Here is an 18,685-nt window from a genome sequence, read left to right as displayed (position 1 = left end):
TGGAACAATGGTCACAGTCATGTTGATAAAGCTGGAGCCCCCACCCTTCCAAACAGATGTTTCCAATCAATAGCTCTCATGTGATAGACATTCACAACGAGCCATGGAAATGATGCCTGATGCGATTAGAGTTCGCTACATGGAAGGCAGGCTTCTCTCTCCCCTGCCATATTTTCTTCAGTGCCCTTTACCACTTTACTTAACTTTATGTTAGTTCAAATGCACCAGACAAACGTGCACAACGCACTGGACACGCACTACCTAACTAGTACTAGCCCTGTTCTGAAGTCATCCAGATGTGTTTTAGGAGGGGCTGTCTGGAATGGACTGGGGAGTTGGGGGCGGGGGAGCCTCCAGCTGAACTCTAGCTGAGTTTTTCTTGTTGCTTTCCAGCACAGCTGTTAAACTAGACGACACATTCACTCGCTTAAACGGTTCTTTTTGGAGAATGTTTGTCTGAAGAAACTTGCAGGTTGAGTCATAGCCCTGTGTTTATTACAGGAGATGTCTATGACCAAATGTGGCAGCTTTATAAAGATGATGTTGTGCCACGATGTGTGGTGCCGTTTGAATTATCTCCTCAAATAAGCACATGCGATTATATATCAAATTATAACAACAGATTTAGGAGTGATAAAAGATGGTTAGGTCTTGCGTACAGAGCGAGAGATTATTATGAAAACAAACTGTGCGCTGTGCGTAGGCTATGTAGTTAGGGCGCTGAGTCGCAAAGCTTGGACAAGCTCGGAGAATGACGTCTTGCGGAGTTGTTTAGCCTGGGTTCGCTGTAACCTAAGGGGCAGGTTTCGATTTGGCAAGAATGTAACGTAGGTTACAGTAATGTGAGAGAGCTCCTTACAGTGGACAAAGTTGAATGCAAGAAAAAAAGCATTGTACTCCCAACTCTGAGCATGGTTCTGTAATAGAGGATTTTAACTCGCAGAAAAGACATATTTTCACTGAACAAACATCGATCTACTGGGATTGTACAAGAGAGAAAATGCCATTTTGCAAGAGGACAATATCTCCCAAGGATGTCTGTAAGACTGACATTAAAAGACAGAGCGCGATTTTCACGGATTTGGTGGATGTGTGTGGTTTTACTCTATGCTCCGTACTCCGACAGCTCTCGGATTTATCCCGACAGTCGGTCAGCATCTTGGAGGACCTCGAGGGTGAACTTGTGTCCATTTGTCACCGATCCGGAACGCTGGAGACTAAAGTTATTGGTTTACAGAAACACATCGCTGCTCTTGCGTGCAAGCCACCACCAAAGAGTAAGAATTTGTTTGTATTTATGCTTACCATTGTCGGTGTGTCGGTGTATTCAGTCCCTTTCAGAGCAGAATCTAATTTGCAGAATTGCATTTAGTAGGCTACAGTGTGGATTAGTAGGCTACAGTTGCTGCCCTCTAAAAAAAAGGCCAATTTCTGTATAACTTTTCACATTAAACCTGTGATATCCACACACTATTAACAGCAATAGTGCCTATGAAGGATGAGTTGTTGATTTACCGATGTTGCGCTCATTTGAACATCACCCAGCTTACGTCTGGTGAGCGTGCATATCTTTAACACGAATGCAAAGTGAACATTTAGGCTACTTTCTGCTGATTCGAGTGCCTGATTCAGAGGGGTATGACACACGTAGGTCTGTCTGGAGTTTAAATTGTCATCATAAAAATCAAGGGCAGTTGAAGTAGTGAAGTTTTGAGTACTATTATCATACAGGCCTATGGCTCTGGATAGTCTATGATCGAGACATATTGACATCTATAAATCTCCAAGCAGCTTTTCTAATGTATGTTTTCATATTGTAGGTTTGACATGTGCCTTACTGCCATACTGACTCAGTGAAATACCTTGACTGTTGTGGAGCGTTAAGAAACAAGTGGCTAGCACTGTTTTTGTGTGCCTTTTTCAAATGGTCATTTGTCAAGACACCTTGCTTATCCTGTGTGTACTGGGCTACTACCAGGCTAGAAGTTACAGAAATCTTAGCTCCAACAAAACCCACGCATGTGCAGAGTTATAGTGTCTGAGCATCTTAGCAACAAGTCAAGGTCACTACAGAGAAGTTCAGGTGAAAACTTGTTTAGTCACAAGACTGAAGTGTGGTCCGTGATTTGGGAAAAGATGTGTGTTGCTGAATAACTCAGATTTTAATAATTTCTCTAACCTCCAGTACATCTTATTGTTATATTCTTACCACTCACAATGGAAAGCATTTACCATCATCTTGGTTCTGTAAAACGTCCAGAGAGTTGACAGTGTGCTGATTTGAATTGTATGTGTGAAATAAAGATTGGATGCAACATTCAAACATTTGCACAAACAGAAGCATGCTGGTTTGGGACTGTCATGGATATTGTATTCAAGGGGTATAATTATGCTGACTAGTAGTGGAATTACGTTTCTTCTTCACAAGTATACTGACAAAAATGTGTAGTTGGCAGTATGATGACATGGTCCTTAAAGTAAATTCTAACTCCTTAGCTTAGTGGTGTCAGGTTTGATGGATAGAATTTTGGATAGACTGTTTCTGTCCTTTCTCTAAGATACATTTGATTTCCCAGATGGTGTCCCATTGGACTGAGGAACAGAGAGGTTAATACAGTAAGGCAGAGAGAGAAAGAAATGATGAGACCAAGAAAGTGAGGAGAGAAAAAAAACTCTCAACAAGAAACAATTCTTTTGGGGAAGAAGAATCTTAACAGCTTCCTGTCTTGGCTTTTGTTTTTTTAACTGTTGCATGGTCTGAGCTAGGAGCCAATCTCATGAATTGTTTCAACTTTTGAAATACTATACTTTGTCGTGTATGTTGTGGTTTACCTAGTCCTGTTACCTAGTCGTGGTGTGACTGATGCATGAATACAAACATTGCAAGATGTCCACGGCGGCCTGCGCCAGCCTCTCCATTCATTCTCACATCTGCCCGCCATACCCTTCCTGTTTCTGAACTTAACTGGACCATTCCTAGGTATTGTTCACAAGAAAAAGACATTTTACAGCAAAGAAAGATGAGCAATTATGCAACACTATTCTAAAAATGTCTAATATTGTTTGCAGGAAGATCTCATTATTGGAAGTGTTCACACTGGGAAGGGAATTGGTGTATAGCTCTGTGCTGTGTTCATATTTCTGGGAAGAGATATTTGTTGTCCTGTTTCCCCACAGGCACCAGATTCCTCTGCCTGGAAAAAGATCTTTATGTTTATAGCATAACCTTTAACTGCAGTGTGCATTCTTTGATTAAATGCATGTGCAGTTTGAAAGTCCAACATGTTTCTGCAAATGCAACAAACATAAAATACAGAATTGAGCCACTTGATCAAGTTCAGCTTTAGATCAAATATAATTAAAAAGTGCAACGGTATTCTTAGAGATGTTGCTCTAGAGGTATTGCCGGATTTGTATGTGTGTCCCATTGCACTTAACATGAACATAATAAATCTTGTATGAGAGTTCTGGGGCTCTACAGACACAACGCTCTATCACTGTGAAGTAGCAAAAAGTGTCCAAAGCATTTCAGACTTGTCACAGAGATTGTAGTGGTCTTTCTTTCCAAAACAACTTGTGTAGCTCCTCAATGGAATTATGTGAACCCAAGTGAAGTAAACCAAGTGACAGGAGTGCCGCCGCAGATTTTCCATGTCTCCTCTAATGGTTCAGAAAACTCAGAAGCCCCCAGAGTCAGCTGTTCAGTGTTTACTCGCTCAGATCAGAAATCTCTTCTCTCTCTCTGTCTCTCTTACATGCGCACGCCCCCAAACTGCAGGCAGTCATTAGCTTTTCATTCTTCTAAGCTCTCCTACATTCTATTTTTTATTGTTATTATTTATAAGGAGAGATCTTTTCTTGTATACTCACACTTGAAACCTTTCTAGTATTTTTGCTGATTGGCTTATGATATTCCTGGGCACAGTTTATGAGCAAGTGTTTGTCGTTGGAGGGGCTAGAAGATCACTCACTGAGAAGAGTGCAGTGAACATTAGAGGGAGTTGTCACTTTACCCTTGGGAAAAGAAATCTGTTTCCCAGTGTTGGCCGGCGTGACCTGACGTGACCCCTTGCCATGTGACAGTGAAGGAAGGTCATTTGGGTGTAAAATTCACCATCATAATAAACCCTGCATTCTTTGATCCTCACTCCAGTGTTGTTACCTTGGAGACTGAAGGCGTAGGTCGGAAAGAAGGCCTGGCTGACAACCATAGCTCCTCCTCCTCTTCTCACAGTTCGAGCTTTCTTGCATAAGAGCACAAAGAGTCTAAAGCCTTAAGCCTAACCCTGCAGTATATATATGGAATCAATTTCTACTAATGCTCCATCCTCATCTTGTAGTAAATGAAAAACATAGTCTTTGGTCGAACTCTGGCATACAGAATGCCTTTGTTATGAGGTGTTTTTTCTTGGTTGATCAATTTATTATGAACTGGCTGAGGAATTTTTATTTAATTGGAAAATGGCACTTTGTCAAGATCAACAAACAGCTAACTGGGCTGGTGTCGTAAGGGGTAGGAAATGATTTCCAGATGGTTACAGGATCCATGTGTAAGGAGAGAGGGGAGAGCAGAGGAAGCGGGAGAAGGCAGAAGACTTCCTGACAGTGTCATCACTGCCACCATGCGTTGGGGCCAAAATAAATGCTGTGTGTTTGTTGGCACGTGGAGTCTAGTGAGGACGAGGAAGGTGAGAGAAAGAGGTGGCACCCTGGAGAGACCTGCTGCTCATGCCAGGCTTGAGCACTGCTGTTGATGAGGCCTGTATGTGCCCCGCTGGCATCACCTCAGCCATGGCGCAGTGCAGGGCATTTTGTTGGCTTTTTCTCTATTTGTGCCTGGGTTTTCAGATTGTTACATGCAGAACTGGGGTGGGTTGCTACAATGGCAATATAGAATACTAAGAGATGATGCCTGTTATTAAAAAATATCCAGTAACTTCATCTACATAGTGTGCCCAAAAAAGTGAATGGTACCGGACCAGGAATCATGAGCTTTTTTGTTTAACGTTGAACTTTAAGTGACAATTCAACATGTACACAGGAAAAAGGTTACTAGTGTTAGTAACTATGCCCATAGCCATGTTCCAGCTAAAACTATCAAACAACTTCGCTTTTACTCTGAAAACAGTTGTCCCTCCTCAGTGTTTTGCATCTGGGAAAGACCAAGCCAATGTCCACCCTTGTTTTCTGCTGTCACCTGTTCTTATTTAATTTTGCTTCATGTTTTTGCTTCTTTGACAATGAGGATTCACACTCTCTTGCTTTTTCTTAGGCTGAATAATAATGGAAAATGACCTTCTGTTATCTAGTTAAACTATTCGTAGTTGCAGGTGATTATGCACTAATAAAATCATAATTGTGATAACTATATTCCATATCTGCATATTGTATCTTTGATATAAGGAGCCAGAATGTGTCAATGTTACTGTGTTCCTATTTCGCTGTAGTAATTTGCATGTAAAGCATGATTTTGCGGCTTAAAACTAGTTTTACTACATACTGCAAGTGGCAGGCTTGCACGCCTCCTTTGTGGCTATTTTGACTTGTGACAAGTGGAACCAGGTGGTGACTACAAAACTTGCTTTTACTTTGACTTGAAGAGAAGATTCAGTATGTATATTTTTCTTTATCTTAGTTAGCCTCTGGTATGAAGCAGTATATAGCAGAATGACTCGCTATCTGTGGTCCATGATGTGTACACAATAGTTGAAATATTTATCAGATGTTTTTTTTCCAAAGCGAAAAAAAGGTAAAATCAAGTAATAAGAATAATGGAATGAAAAAGTCATACAATAATATTAAGTATTATTTTAAAGTAAAAACCAGATTAATGAAAGTAAAAAGTGTAGCCAGCATGTCAACACTTCAGTTTTCTATTCCACTCAAAGGGCAAAGGGCTCAGACATCTGTGGAGTCAAATGCATAACTATTGGACAGCCTCCTAGGGACCAAGGGATTGTTTACTTGATGAAACTCCTGATTTCATGATCTCCATGACATTCCAAGCTCCAAGCTTTGCAGCTGTTGTTTACTAGGCTAGACATGTTTCTAAGTGTTGGTGTGTGTCTATGTGTCAAGTCAATGTGTGGCGAAGGGGGAGAGCAGTCTCCCACTGGGGCCTGGAGCCCTAATCCCCTGGGCCACTCTGACCCTAGGGCAGATCTCCCACACTGTACTTCTGGCCATCAGGTCATTAGGAGAGGGTTTATCCATTCTAGTACATTTGCTGCTTTTTATTAACTATGTGTTTTACTTGCATGGTGATTGTTTAGAAATGGTGTTGGTTTCTGCAGAGAAGTTCCTACCCCAGGTCGAAAGGGGTGGTTTTAAAGGGGTGGTTCCTGAGTACTTTTTGGCTGGTGTAGAGTGGCCTGTGTGCTTTTTGACTGGTGAAGAAGGGCCTACAGTGCCACACTTTGTTCAATTAGTTGTGATTGGTTAGACAAGTGTAACATATGCAATGCAGTAGACAGAAGGGGAACCTTGCCTATGTCCTGTACTCCACTCAATGCAATATAGGTTTGATGTTTTCCTTCATAGCCTTAAAACACTCCATATGATTAAGCAGCAGTGGTACACAGCAGGTGATGATATATACCACTGCTACAGGACATGCAGAATGCATTTAGCATCTGTAAAAGCGGTGTATTTGTCACTTGCCTCGGGCGTGCTGTTATTTTTGTTTTTGCATAAGTGCTAGCAGTTAATGCAATATGGCCCACAAACACCTGCTGCAACCTGCTGAGTCAGAGTGATATGGATAAATGAGTTTCTATTGTCCACAAACTGAAGTATTGGCAGACCTCCACCAGTTGTGCACGTTGATATCTGGCAAGATTTGTTCTACTATGAGACTACTTCACCGGTATCTCAGTACTTCAGATAATAAAATTGACATGTATCATTAAAATGTACACTGTTTAAAAATACAATAAAGTGTTCAAGTACAAGATACAAGGACACTTGAAGTGCCAGTGTGTCAAGATATTTTGTCACCACCAAAATCCATTACGTTCAACTTTGCTTTCCATTACGTTGGACTTTGACCTGACAGTCATGTATACTTCTGTTTAAGTATGTTTTAGGAGGAAATGAAGTACGTTCTTCACAGTGTACAGCAAAATGTCATTGGTACTGGTTTGTAATTTTCAGAACACATATGGAAACATTCTGTTTCTCACTTTTAATAATATTTCAGATAGATGTGAAGGCTGTGATGGACAACTTTGAATGGGGCAGCACCTAATACCCACTGAACTTCTTTAGAAGCCACTCACTTTAGAGCAGTGTCCGAATCTCGCTGAGTCACTGCAGTATCAGGTCCCACAGAGTCTTACACGTGCTTAAAGGGTCTCCTATTTGTGTTATCCAACGTGTTTATTGAATGCTAGATTGGGAATGTTTTGGTTTATGAAGATGAGGTGTTAAGGATAGAATTTGAATAGTTCTGTCTTGCATATAGCTGCCTTTGTATGTGACAACAGACGTGCATACATGCATGACTTCAAATTGTCTGTGTAAAAATCTTTGTATCCGTGTTGTGGTTTGACCTCGTGAAGCATTTATTTGCTGTGTGTGTGTGTGTGTGTGTGTGTGTGTGTGTGTGTGTGTGTGTGTGTGTGTGTGTGTGTGTGTGTGTGTGTGTGTGTGTGTGTGTGTGTGTGTGTGTGTGTGTGTGTGTGTGCATTGAGTTGTGGGGCTGACGCGGCAGAAATTGCTGCAGTGTAGAGAGATGCTGCTCTGATAGGAGAGAGAGAGGGATACAGAATAGATGGAGAAGCACGCGCAAAACTCATCTCTGACTCAATTCCAACCCTGAAGGTGTGAGTGTGTATCAGAAGCAGGATGGGTGCTGAAGGTGTGAGTGTGTATCAGAAGCAGGATGGGTGCTGAAGGCTGCTATGTGTCATTTGTTTACTCAACAATCCTCCCACCAGAGACAGTGGCACTGAGTCTCAGTCAATGAGTGCCTCTCACTAAAGGAGAAGGAGAGAAGCGGGAAGATCGGGGCTGTGAGAGTGAGTGCGGGTAGAGTGTGTGTGTGTGTGTGTGTTTGAAGACGGCACTAGAGCAGACCTGTGTAAGGATGCGCTGGAGACGGAGAAGATCGCCGGGGCAAGGGAGGCAAGAGGCGGAGAGGACCTCTGACTCTACCTTCACTATGCCCTTCTTTAAAGGTACCATATGTCTGTGTTTGCCACTGGATGCTAAGTGACTATGTTTAAGTGTGCAAGCCAAATCTGATGTAATTTGTAACGCTATGAATATATGAATGGCACACACACATCACTAGGGGAGTGTAAAAGAGATCATCATTGTTATTGTTTGAGATGAGTCATCTCAGCTGAGGCGTTTGCAAAGGCTGTCTAAACCTGTATATGTGAAAAAGACTTTCTGGTGTACATATTGATCAAGCACACCATGCTGGTGACTTCTGCCTGCTGCAGATCCAGACCCTTACTGGCTGTTCATTCATCACCTATGCTGCATGCTCCTCAATGACACTTACTGCCTTCATGTGTATGTATACACACTCTGCTTGCAGCAAAGGGTGGAGAGGAGGTTCATATATCTGCTTGCAGTAAAGGGTGGAGAGGAGGTTCATACTGTATATTTAGTTAAAGAATCTCTGCAGGCATCCGGTATATTGCATCTAGCTGTATCATTTCCTGCCTATGTACTAAAAAACATATACAGATGCACACATAATAATATTGTTTCTATTATGATACGCATAAGGTAAACAGATCAAACTGTTCAGACCAGATGAACAGAGGCTGAAAATGACTTCATAATGTTTTCTCCTCACGGAGCTGCTTGCGGGGTGGGTGTTATATTGTCATGTGTACACAGACACAGCCACTTCCCAATATTTGCATTAACAACAGGTTTATTGAGCGCTGCAGTATAACTCCTCACTATCTCCCTAAAAGACGCAGTTCAGACAGGGCTAGCGGTAACAGCCGCAGTCAACCCGCTTTGCAAAAACTGTTTTTATCCCGAGAATGAAATTTAGGAATTGAAATTGATTGTCTTAGTACAGAAATATTTGACTTTCAATGCATTAAATGCATAAACTGTCTCTAAGTGTAGATGTAAATTAATGTATGAGATGAAACAGGTACATACAGTATATGCCATTGTAAATATGATTAGAAGATGCAATTAAATTATTTTGAAATGATTCTTATATTGTTGGGAAATAAAATATATAGAACTAGATTTGCATTACCTGAAAGAATCATAGAGCTTGCAAAGCAAAAATAAATATCTAAATCTAAAAAGCATATAAAGTTAAAGGTAAGAATGTGGAGTATGCAACAACATTTGAACAAAGTTTCTACGTTAAGCATTTCAAACTTAATTATTCACAGAAATTGTGACAAAAAAATAAGAACATCTATAAATATCAATATAATGTTCTGTTTACCTACTGAGTGCAATTAAATCCCACTGACTGCTTGCCTACTGCTGTGTTTAGCTCTAAGATGATGATAAGACACCATGGCGACAACCTCAGGGATCCAACTCTTGACCTTCCAGTATTACATTTGGAAACCCAGCTCTCTAGCCGCTAGTGCTGATGCTGCCTAGCTAGCTGGCTAATCCCTAAACCAGTGGCTTCCAAGTGAGCTTGCAGCCTGCAAAATGTCAACTGTGAAACTATGAAAGACTTTTACTATAACTTATAAGAACCAGATAAAAGAATAAACAATAATCATTATAGGTATTAACAGTTTTGATAGGATTGCTGAAAGCAGCTAGTTACAAACAGGTTTTGCAGTTCTCTTAGCCATGTCCGTAGCGCATACACGCATGTATGACTGAGCACACCCAATCTTCCACATGGGCAATAGCACAGCAATGCAGTTTTAGATGACCAATGACAAAATTATTATTATTATTATTATTATTATAAGTGCTCAATAATACAACATACAACAATAACAATAATAATAATCAATGTTCCTACCAAATATATCAATATGTATCAGTATGCCTTAAACAAATTAACAATTAGGCAGATGATGTTTAAAAAGGTGAGTTTTTTTAAGACTCTTTTTTTTAATTTGTGGTACTCGGTGGTGGCACCTATAGTGCTGTCTGTTCCAGTGGCAGCCTTGGTACATGAACTTCAATCTCTTGCTAATGAGAGAAGGCAAAGACAACAGATGTTCATCAGAGGACCAAAGTGGTGGAGAGGGGGAGCTGAATCATGGCATGTGGTAATTGGTTGGTGCTGGTCCAGTGGCTGTCCTATAGGCAGGAGTGAGGGATTTAAATGTAATTCTAGCAGTTACAGGGAGCCAGTGAAGGGTGACCAGCAGAGGAGTTACATGTGTCCTCTGATCAAAGACTTATTGTGCCACACTCTGAATCATCTGCAGCAGTCACTACCCATGCAGGCAGGCCCGTTACAATGGCATTGCAATGGTCTAGTTTAGAAATAAACCTAAAGAACTTGAATATACTTATATTATATATATATAAATGTATATACAATCATCAAAATATCAAGTGTAAATCTTACATAGATGACACACACATATACACATGCCCTTACTATATCCTAAATTCCCAGTCAGGACATCCAAGGAACAATGTAATCTTCCTCTAAAGCCTTTATTCTTAAAAACCCAGGCCTTGCACTGGAACTGAGTGCAAAAGTTAAATGTTAAAGAGCAAAAACTTTGAGTGCACAGTACGGGACTGTGCTTCTCTACCCAACGCAGGTCATATTGGTGCTGTGACCTAGATTAGGAGTGATATTTAGTGGGGTGAGTGTAAGGAGAGCCAGGGGGCACAGTGCTGTGCAGTGAGTTAATCTCCCTTAAAGGTTAACTCCCCTACACCCTAAAGGTTGGGTAGGCAATGATGGAGTAAACAGCAAGAGTAAACTACATTTTGTAAGTATAAAACTGATAAAACTTTCGTTCAGTATCCCCTGCAAATCCATTCCTCCAAACACATGAATGCACACGGCCTGATTATTATTTACTATATCACCACGTTTGTAAAACGTTCAGTTCAATGCCAATATATACTAACATAAGACAAATACTGTCAAACGACACTTGCTTACAACTACAATGCAGACACCTGAGAACATATTACGGCAGCTACAGTTAGCTATAGCAGTTATAGTGCAGGAAAATAGCAAATTCCCCAACAACACCAGATAATAACCTGTCAAATAGAAATACAGCAACTGTGGGGTCACTTTTCAGGCCCTTCAACTCCCTCAGTCGTCGTTGGGTCTGTTGGGGCTGTGTTGGGTTGAAGAGCTAGGTTATAGCTTGTTATGCTAACAGCCACACCAACAAACCAACAACTGCCTTCCTGTCCCTGTGGTGAGGGCTTTTACTAAACGGTCAAGCTTGGCTTCTGGACCCCCTTGTCTTCATCTCCTTTGCTGCCCACGGACTTTTGTGGCTGAGTGGTCGGTTGCTTGTCAGCCAGACTGAGAGGAAGAGGCATGTTGGGTGGCTGGGTCTGCATAACTCCCATAACCCACATATCGGACTGTGCTTCTCAGTTTCATGGACTATGTATTTGTTAACCATGATGGCCTTTCAGTGCACAGACCTTCTCCTCCACCATATCCACTCTCAGCGACAATTAGGGGGTACTCTGCTGGAGACACTAGTCTATATTCATTAAGGCTTAGGTTGCACTCTCATCATCCAGCAGACTACAGACTACACTGAGGTACACTGACACTGACTTTCCAAATCTACTCTACATGATGATTGTCTACGGCCCTGCTGACAGCACAGCATGGCTTCCAAGAACAGTCTGCTCTCAGCCTCCCATTATGTGCTATAGAGCTGGGGAACAGGACCCTGAGAGCACCAGACCCTGGGAGAGCATGTATGTAGAACTGGGGAACATAGGAGTGCATGCAGGTAGTCAGGTGGGTAGGAAGACAGGTGGGTCGGTAGACAGGTAGGTAGGTAGACAGGCAGGTAGGCCATCCGATCATTTCGTTCTGGCTGAATAAAATGATTGGACAGGATTTGTACAGCTCTACACAGTGCAGGTTACATTTGAGGTTACAGATGAGCAAATAGGGACTTGAGTGTCATCCCTCCAAAACCTCTCTGCACAGCTAACAGGAGTAGACAGAGAGTGAGTGCGATAGAACTGGGGCAACAGTCAGTATGCATTAATGTTGTCAGCATGGTCAAGACGTACAGTATGCCAGTGCCTCTTAATTGTTTTTTGGGCTTAGTCCATAGTTCACTCACCAAGCCTTGGTTGCCTAGACTTGGATTCAGCCCTTCTTTGTGTCTTTTCTGCATTCTGTGATGAGAAAGGGCAAGCATGAGAGAACTTATTCTACCCATGCCCTCTGGCCAGCGGGCATTAGAAAGCAGAGCCTTGCTCACATGACACAGAGGAAAGATTGAAAAAGAGAGGAAGAGGATGGTAAACAGAAAGACAGAGAGGATCCTGTGTATAGACTGAAAGGAGATTCCTGTCTCCCATCTCTTTCAAGTCTGATGGAACTAACTGTTGCACAGGTATTGTCCTTGCTTCATTTGTTGCGTATTTGATGGTTGCATCGAAACCCTGCTGTAGGGGGGTTCTTGAGGAAGCACAAGTGAGAGCTGAAACAAAGGATTTTTTAAATTTTATTATTTGAGTGGAAAAAAGATTTGATCTAAGATCATGTTTAATGAATTAGTGTTTCTTGCGTGGCTGTCATCCAGAATATAAATTCTCATTGTACTAGATGCTGCATTGTTTCTTGATCTTTATTCTAATGACCGGAAGTGATTTAAAGGCCACAGAGTAGTGTCATGGTTTTTTCAGCTGTAACCACCTATTCACTGTCATTGCAATGCATGCCGTTTTGGTTTCTATGGGCTTTGACCTTTGGCACTGGTATGTAAGGGAAGGGGTCATAAATACTGTATACACTCGTGGTGTCACAAAATTGTTTTGCTGTCTGCTATCAAGAATACACTGCTGCATTTTTTTATGATGCATCAAAAAATACAAATGAGGCTTTTCAGTATAAGTCACTGCATAACGTTGTCAAGATGCTGCTGGATGTTCACATTGATTGTCACTATATTTGACTTAAAATTAAGACTCCATTTATTCCAGCAGGTGTAGCGTGGTATTGGATTTTTAAACAATGTTCTTACCGCCCTTGCCTGTCCACTGTGTGGACATTACGTCATACTGAAGACAGAACAGCACTGCTGGGTGTGTTATTGTTTTTGTTTATTTCTGGCATTGCCTGCTGTGAAGGTGCAAGCTAATAACTCAGCTCCTGACACTGATATAGCGTCACTTCATGCTGACACTGAGGAGAAGCTATATCAGTGCCAAATACATGGCGTGTGCAACTAGCATGCTGGGACAGCCTGTCCTCCTCCTGCAGTGATTGCATTTCTAATCCTTAGACAACACACAGTGTTCTGAACACTCCCCGTGCTTCCCTTGTGCCTGTTGCAGGGGCATATGGGGAAATAAATATTGACACTGAAGTAGGTTATCTAATGTATTTTTGCAGTATATTTGGCTTCTGACTCAGAGCGCAAAACTATACGATGAATTGCCTGGATAGCTAGTGGGAATTTGTGTTTGTCCTTCACTTCACTACACTTACTTAAAAAACAGTAAAACCTGCTTAATGTTATATAATAATACAGTTTACATACATTTTATGACTTACATGACATCCAAGATCATTACACTTATACAAAAAACTATAAAAAGTAATCTAACTGTTATGTTACAGTCATTTTTTTTATTGTTCCAATGTTGAAAAAACAAATCACGCACACTTTGAATGAATACTATAATACATGATATGATTCCAATATGGTGAAATGCATAATAATCAACTGGATACATTGTACATCTATCTGTTATGTTGTGGTGTACCTGCATAGATTTCTTTTAATACCGCTCTCTTAAGGCCCCGATGTGTAAATCAGAGTTTAGCATGAGGACTTGACCTTAAACATGCTAAACTGGCTAAGCCCTTTGATTCTGTTGACTTCGTGTCTTGTTGTCGATGGTCCACTGCCACAAGGTTCTTTGTGTAATGATTGCTCAAACCTCAGTGGTATAAAATGACGGGGATAGGAGGAGAAATACTTAGAAGGGGGAAGGGGGATAAAGTGAAGTGAAAGACTGGTGCTGACAGCCTGACCTCACTTCTAAGAAGGAAATACGTGGAATGTGGATTATGTTTGAATGTGTTTATGAGTAGGTGTGTCAACATGTTTAAATATGTCAATGTCATGTGCATGTGAGTGCATATATGTGTGTGTGTTTGTGTGAGTGTGTGTGTTTGGGTGCAGATCTCCTGCTCCAGTGGCCAGAGCTTGCGAGTCTTGGACATCCCTCTATGGCCCATAATGCAGAGCAGATGTTTTCCACTTTCCTTCTCCTATTAACGCCCAGTCATGTGACTTCTGGAGCAGAAAGCATACCAGAGGAATAACTCTCCTTCCTGCTCGCCCTCTCCCCCTTCCCATTCCATTCTGGCCCGCTCTCCAGGATATACACTGTAACTCCGACGCAGATTAGGACAGTAATATGGAAAACAAACACAACTTATGATACGCCTGTCTGCCCCAAAGCTCAATATTTGTTTCATCGAATTACAGCCTGAAAATAGGCTCATACATAAACATCAGAATGTTAAATAACCTTTTTTGCAAGGCAAATAACCTTCTATCAGAGGGAAAGTGTGTGTGTGTGTGTTGGAACAGAGTATAGATTTAAGATGGCTTTGAACACAGCTAACCCCCAAATCTCTACCAGACTCTATAAAGCTCTCTCCAACTGTGTTGTGTATCTCTCTCTCTCTCTCTCTCTCTCTCTCTCTCTCTCTCTCTCTCTCTCTCTCTCTCTCTCTATCTATCTCTCCTTCTCTCTCTTTCTCTTTGTGTGTGTGTGTGTACATACATTTGGCTGATATGATTGCAGAGTTGCGTTGGTGTCCATCGTAGTGTATCCTGTGGTTCAAAGCTGCTCTCCTGCACATCACTTCCTGTTCAGATGATCTCAGATAGTAGCCTCTCACAGATATCCATGAAAGGGTTTTAGTTGGAAGTCACTCAAAACACACTCTCTCTCACACACACACACACACACACACACACACACACACACACACACACACACACACACACACACACACACACACACGCACACACACACAAGCTCTCACATCAAGTATTATATGAGGATTAAGATAAATTTAGCTCTGCCTCTTTAGAAATGAAGTCCATTTTCTTCCTTTTCACACACTGTTGCCCATCACTCTAGTTGTATCCCCTCCAGCTCACTCTCCCAAGTTACTCTCTATTCACATCTAATATTTCAAGCATCCCACATCCTCCCATCCTAGTACTATTCTTCTCTTCCCTCTGGAAATTGTGATATCTATTCCTTGCCCCATACAAGTTAGCCATCTGTAAAATTGACATCGCTCTCTCTTTCTCTCTCTCTCTCTCTCTCTCTGTCTCTCTCTCTGTCTCTGTGTGTGTAATTACCTTCATTGTATCCATGGCCTCTAGTAGATTGATTGGACATTGGTGACAGAGTGGTTGGGGGAGGGAGAAGAGGAGAGGAGAGAAGAGGAGAGGAAAGAGAGGAGAGGAGAGGCAGAAGGGCATAGTGAGAGTGTCCCAGCGCCTGCAGGCCCACTGGAGAGCAAGAGGGTGGAGGAGATGGAGTGATATAGCAACACAACAGGCCTTTAGAACGTCTCTCAACAGCCTGTCCATTTCCCAGTGCCTGGGGTGAGATGGGCAGAGAACTGATGCCCACCATTGTGAAAATAAGTAGGCTACACTTAAGTGTATTGAGAGAACCTTCAAACCATGAACTATGTATGCGTATAGTTGCATTTCTTGTTACATGTGTTTAATCGAATATTGTAAAGCTATACTTTTATGTGTTTTCAAGAAGACATGTTTAAGTATAAGACGTTTTAAGTAGTGTTTTAGCATAGGCCTACTACAAGGAATACATTCTGATCGAAGGCTGCTCCTTACTACCCTTCTGAAAATAGGCAACTTCATGTTAAAAAATAGAAGACAACTTATTAAATAATATAATGGTTAATATGTCTACTACTCTGTGTGTGTGTGTGTGTGTGTGTGTTCACTACAAAAGCTGGAACTCAAAGTCATTCCCATCTGGACCTAGAAGAATCTCCTGTAACAGACAGACAGTTACAGTACAGAGAGACAGTAACAGTAGGCTCATGAAAGTTATTAGGACTTTCAGAGAACCATGATTAATGGAGACTTGTTATGAGAAGTTTTTTACATTTAGATTGGGTTCTAGATGAAAGTTCGGGAGGAGAGTGAGTCATTGCCCGTGCTTCTTGTGTCTCACCCATTTACTTGATTTATTACTAGTTTACCTTTTTCCTGCAGTGGCATTCAACTTATAGTACACACTTCCTCTACCTGACTTCCTTCTCAATTCAGAATACATGGAGGGTGTTTGCATGGCATTTGCATTGCTTTGATGCATGATTTCTGTCAGATTACCGGCCAGATACCTTGCCAAATATTCTTACTGTTGGAATTTTGGAACTCCTGACATTATACTTCAAGCTTATTTTCGAATAATGTTCTTGAGTGAAACTTCAATTCTTATGGTCTGTGTTTGTGGTTATTAATAATATTCATAGTAATGAATAAAAAGTGAATCAATATTTGACCGGATCTGTTTGTAGAGTGAATCTATTTTCGAGGAGTGATACAAAACAGAATCACAATAAGAGAGATGAGAAATCCCACCTGAAGTGGCCATGTTAGACTAATAACCTTGAAAGGAGACAGGGGAAATACATAGAAAGAACTAACATTTTTGATGAAGGGCACTTTTTAAACATCATTTTAATGCGACAACTTTTCACAAAGTGGGGAAAGGTGAAAAAAAAAACATTGATATCAAAGTTATACAAGTATACGAGTAATCCAACTCCTGAAAAGCAACAGCAACACACTTGGCACTGACCTTTAAGGTGTGCTAGTATGCTAACTTGGCGTTATAGTTGGTGGGCTTACTTTAATATGTTTTTTTTTTTTTTGGCAAATTGTTGCATACTGTATTTAAATCTTATGCAAAAGTTTTAGTTGCTGCAACTTGGCCCTTGGCAGTGGTGAGAGGCGGTTCTCTCGGTTGTGGTTGTAAGCATTTGGGCTGTCTGTGTGTGTGTGTGTGTGTGTGTGTGTGTGTGTGTGTGTGTGTGTGTGTGTGTATGTGCAGTACCGGTTCTTCCAACACGCACACTACGCATGTTGCGTAGGGCCCCGCAAATTTATTATTTATAATAAAGGCCCCGTGGAAAAAAAAAAACGTGACAACGTAACTGTCCGTCGCGGACATCAGATAGCTACCCATGCGCATCATTAGTGTGTAGAAAGATGAAGCGGAGCTATCCCTCGGGGAATGAAAAAAGGAAGGGGGAGGAACTTGAAAATGAACTGCGGGAGCAGCAGTCAGGTAAAGCCTCCTGGTGGGAGAGAGGGAGGGACAGTCCGTGTTAGACCTACATCAACAGGGCGGTGAGCCCTTGGGGATCCCCGGTCTCTGTGTGCGTCTTGCTAGCTTCTATAATTTTAGTTGTAGCCTTGTATAGTTACAACTGCACTTAACAAAATGGAAACTTTGGAAAGTAATGGATACATATTGACTAAGATTGAAGTTTGTTTCCTTGGATAGCCCACAGGCAAATATAGACGCAGATACGATTTATTCTTGGTGAATAAATACAACTCGTGAAATATTATGACAATGGTGCTAAATAATAAACACTTATTAATAGAGTGAGATCATACCGAGAAATATCAAACTGTTGCTTGAAGTATTGGTTTGATGTTTCGAGGTTAGTACGTTGTTTATTATGGCATTTTACTCTCCTTTCATTTTATAAAGACACGGTCATTGTAAATCGAAAACATGTCGTTTTGTTAAGCTCAAGTCTTCTCACGACTCAATTTGTTTGCCTATCAACCACTTCAACAGAAAACGGACAATATGGATCTGCTAAATAAAATGGTTTTAATTCCAAGTGATTCAGAGTTTGTAGTCTTTCTATAACAAATAGTTGCTTCTTCCGAGAACCTTGGCATATTTTCACTGGACCATTGAAGATTTGAAAGTTACAACCAATGTGTGTGTTTTCATGTTAGCATGGGAGCTGGTAAATTAACTGTTGATTGTAAATAGGCTGCCTTTTAAAGATTTTTAGGTCTTTGTGTTTTTTCTCTCAGTGTTCACACTTTTGTGCTGATTTGGTCTGTATTTATTCTGAGTTGGACCAACAGGTGGCGATATGCAATATATTTAAAAGGGGGATGAGTGGAAGCACTGGGTGTCAGGTGCGACGGTTGAAAATTTGGGGGGTTCAGTTAGGAGGGCCCCTTGGCAGAATTTTGCCTAGGGCCCCATGGAGGTCTGAACCGGGTCTGTGTGTGTGTGTGTGTGTGTGTGTGTGTGTGTGTGTGTGTGTGTGTGTGTGTGTGTGTGTGTGTGTGTGTGTGTGTGTGTGTGTGTGTGTGTGTGTGTGTGACTCATTACAGAGGCGGGTTTACTCTGAAGGGTGTGATCTGCATGTTTCCTCACCACAGGATCCACCAGGCAGGTTTTTCTGCAAGCCAGCAGCTGGACTGTGGAATGTCACCCTGCCACCTTCAGC

General features: G+C 41.4%; 1 protein-coding gene across 1 annotated transcript in view; it reads left to right on the top strand.

Moving 5' to 3' along the window:
- The first annotated feature begins 976 nt into the window (after positions 1-976).
- Positions 977-18,685, top strand: part of nhsl2 (NHS-like 2) — a 58,109-nt gene continuing 40,400 nt past the window's right edge. Inside the window, exon 1 of the mRNA XM_080838712.1 lies at positions 977-1,277. Within this exon, the coding sequence (XP_080694838.1) occupies positions 1,001-1,277 (277 nt within the window). The 5' untranslated portion in view covers positions 977-1,000. The remainder of the gene's footprint in view (positions 1,278-18,685) is intronic.

The sequence above is a fragment of the Sprattus sprattus genome (assembly GCF_963457725.1).
Source record: "Sprattus sprattus genome assembly, chromosome: 5".
Lineage (NCBI taxonomy): Eukaryota > Metazoa > Chordata > Actinopteri > Clupeiformes > Clupeidae > Sprattus > Sprattus sprattus.
The sequence above is the reverse complement of the archived record's forward strand: the minus strand, read 5'-3'. Positions and strand labels throughout refer to the sequence as shown.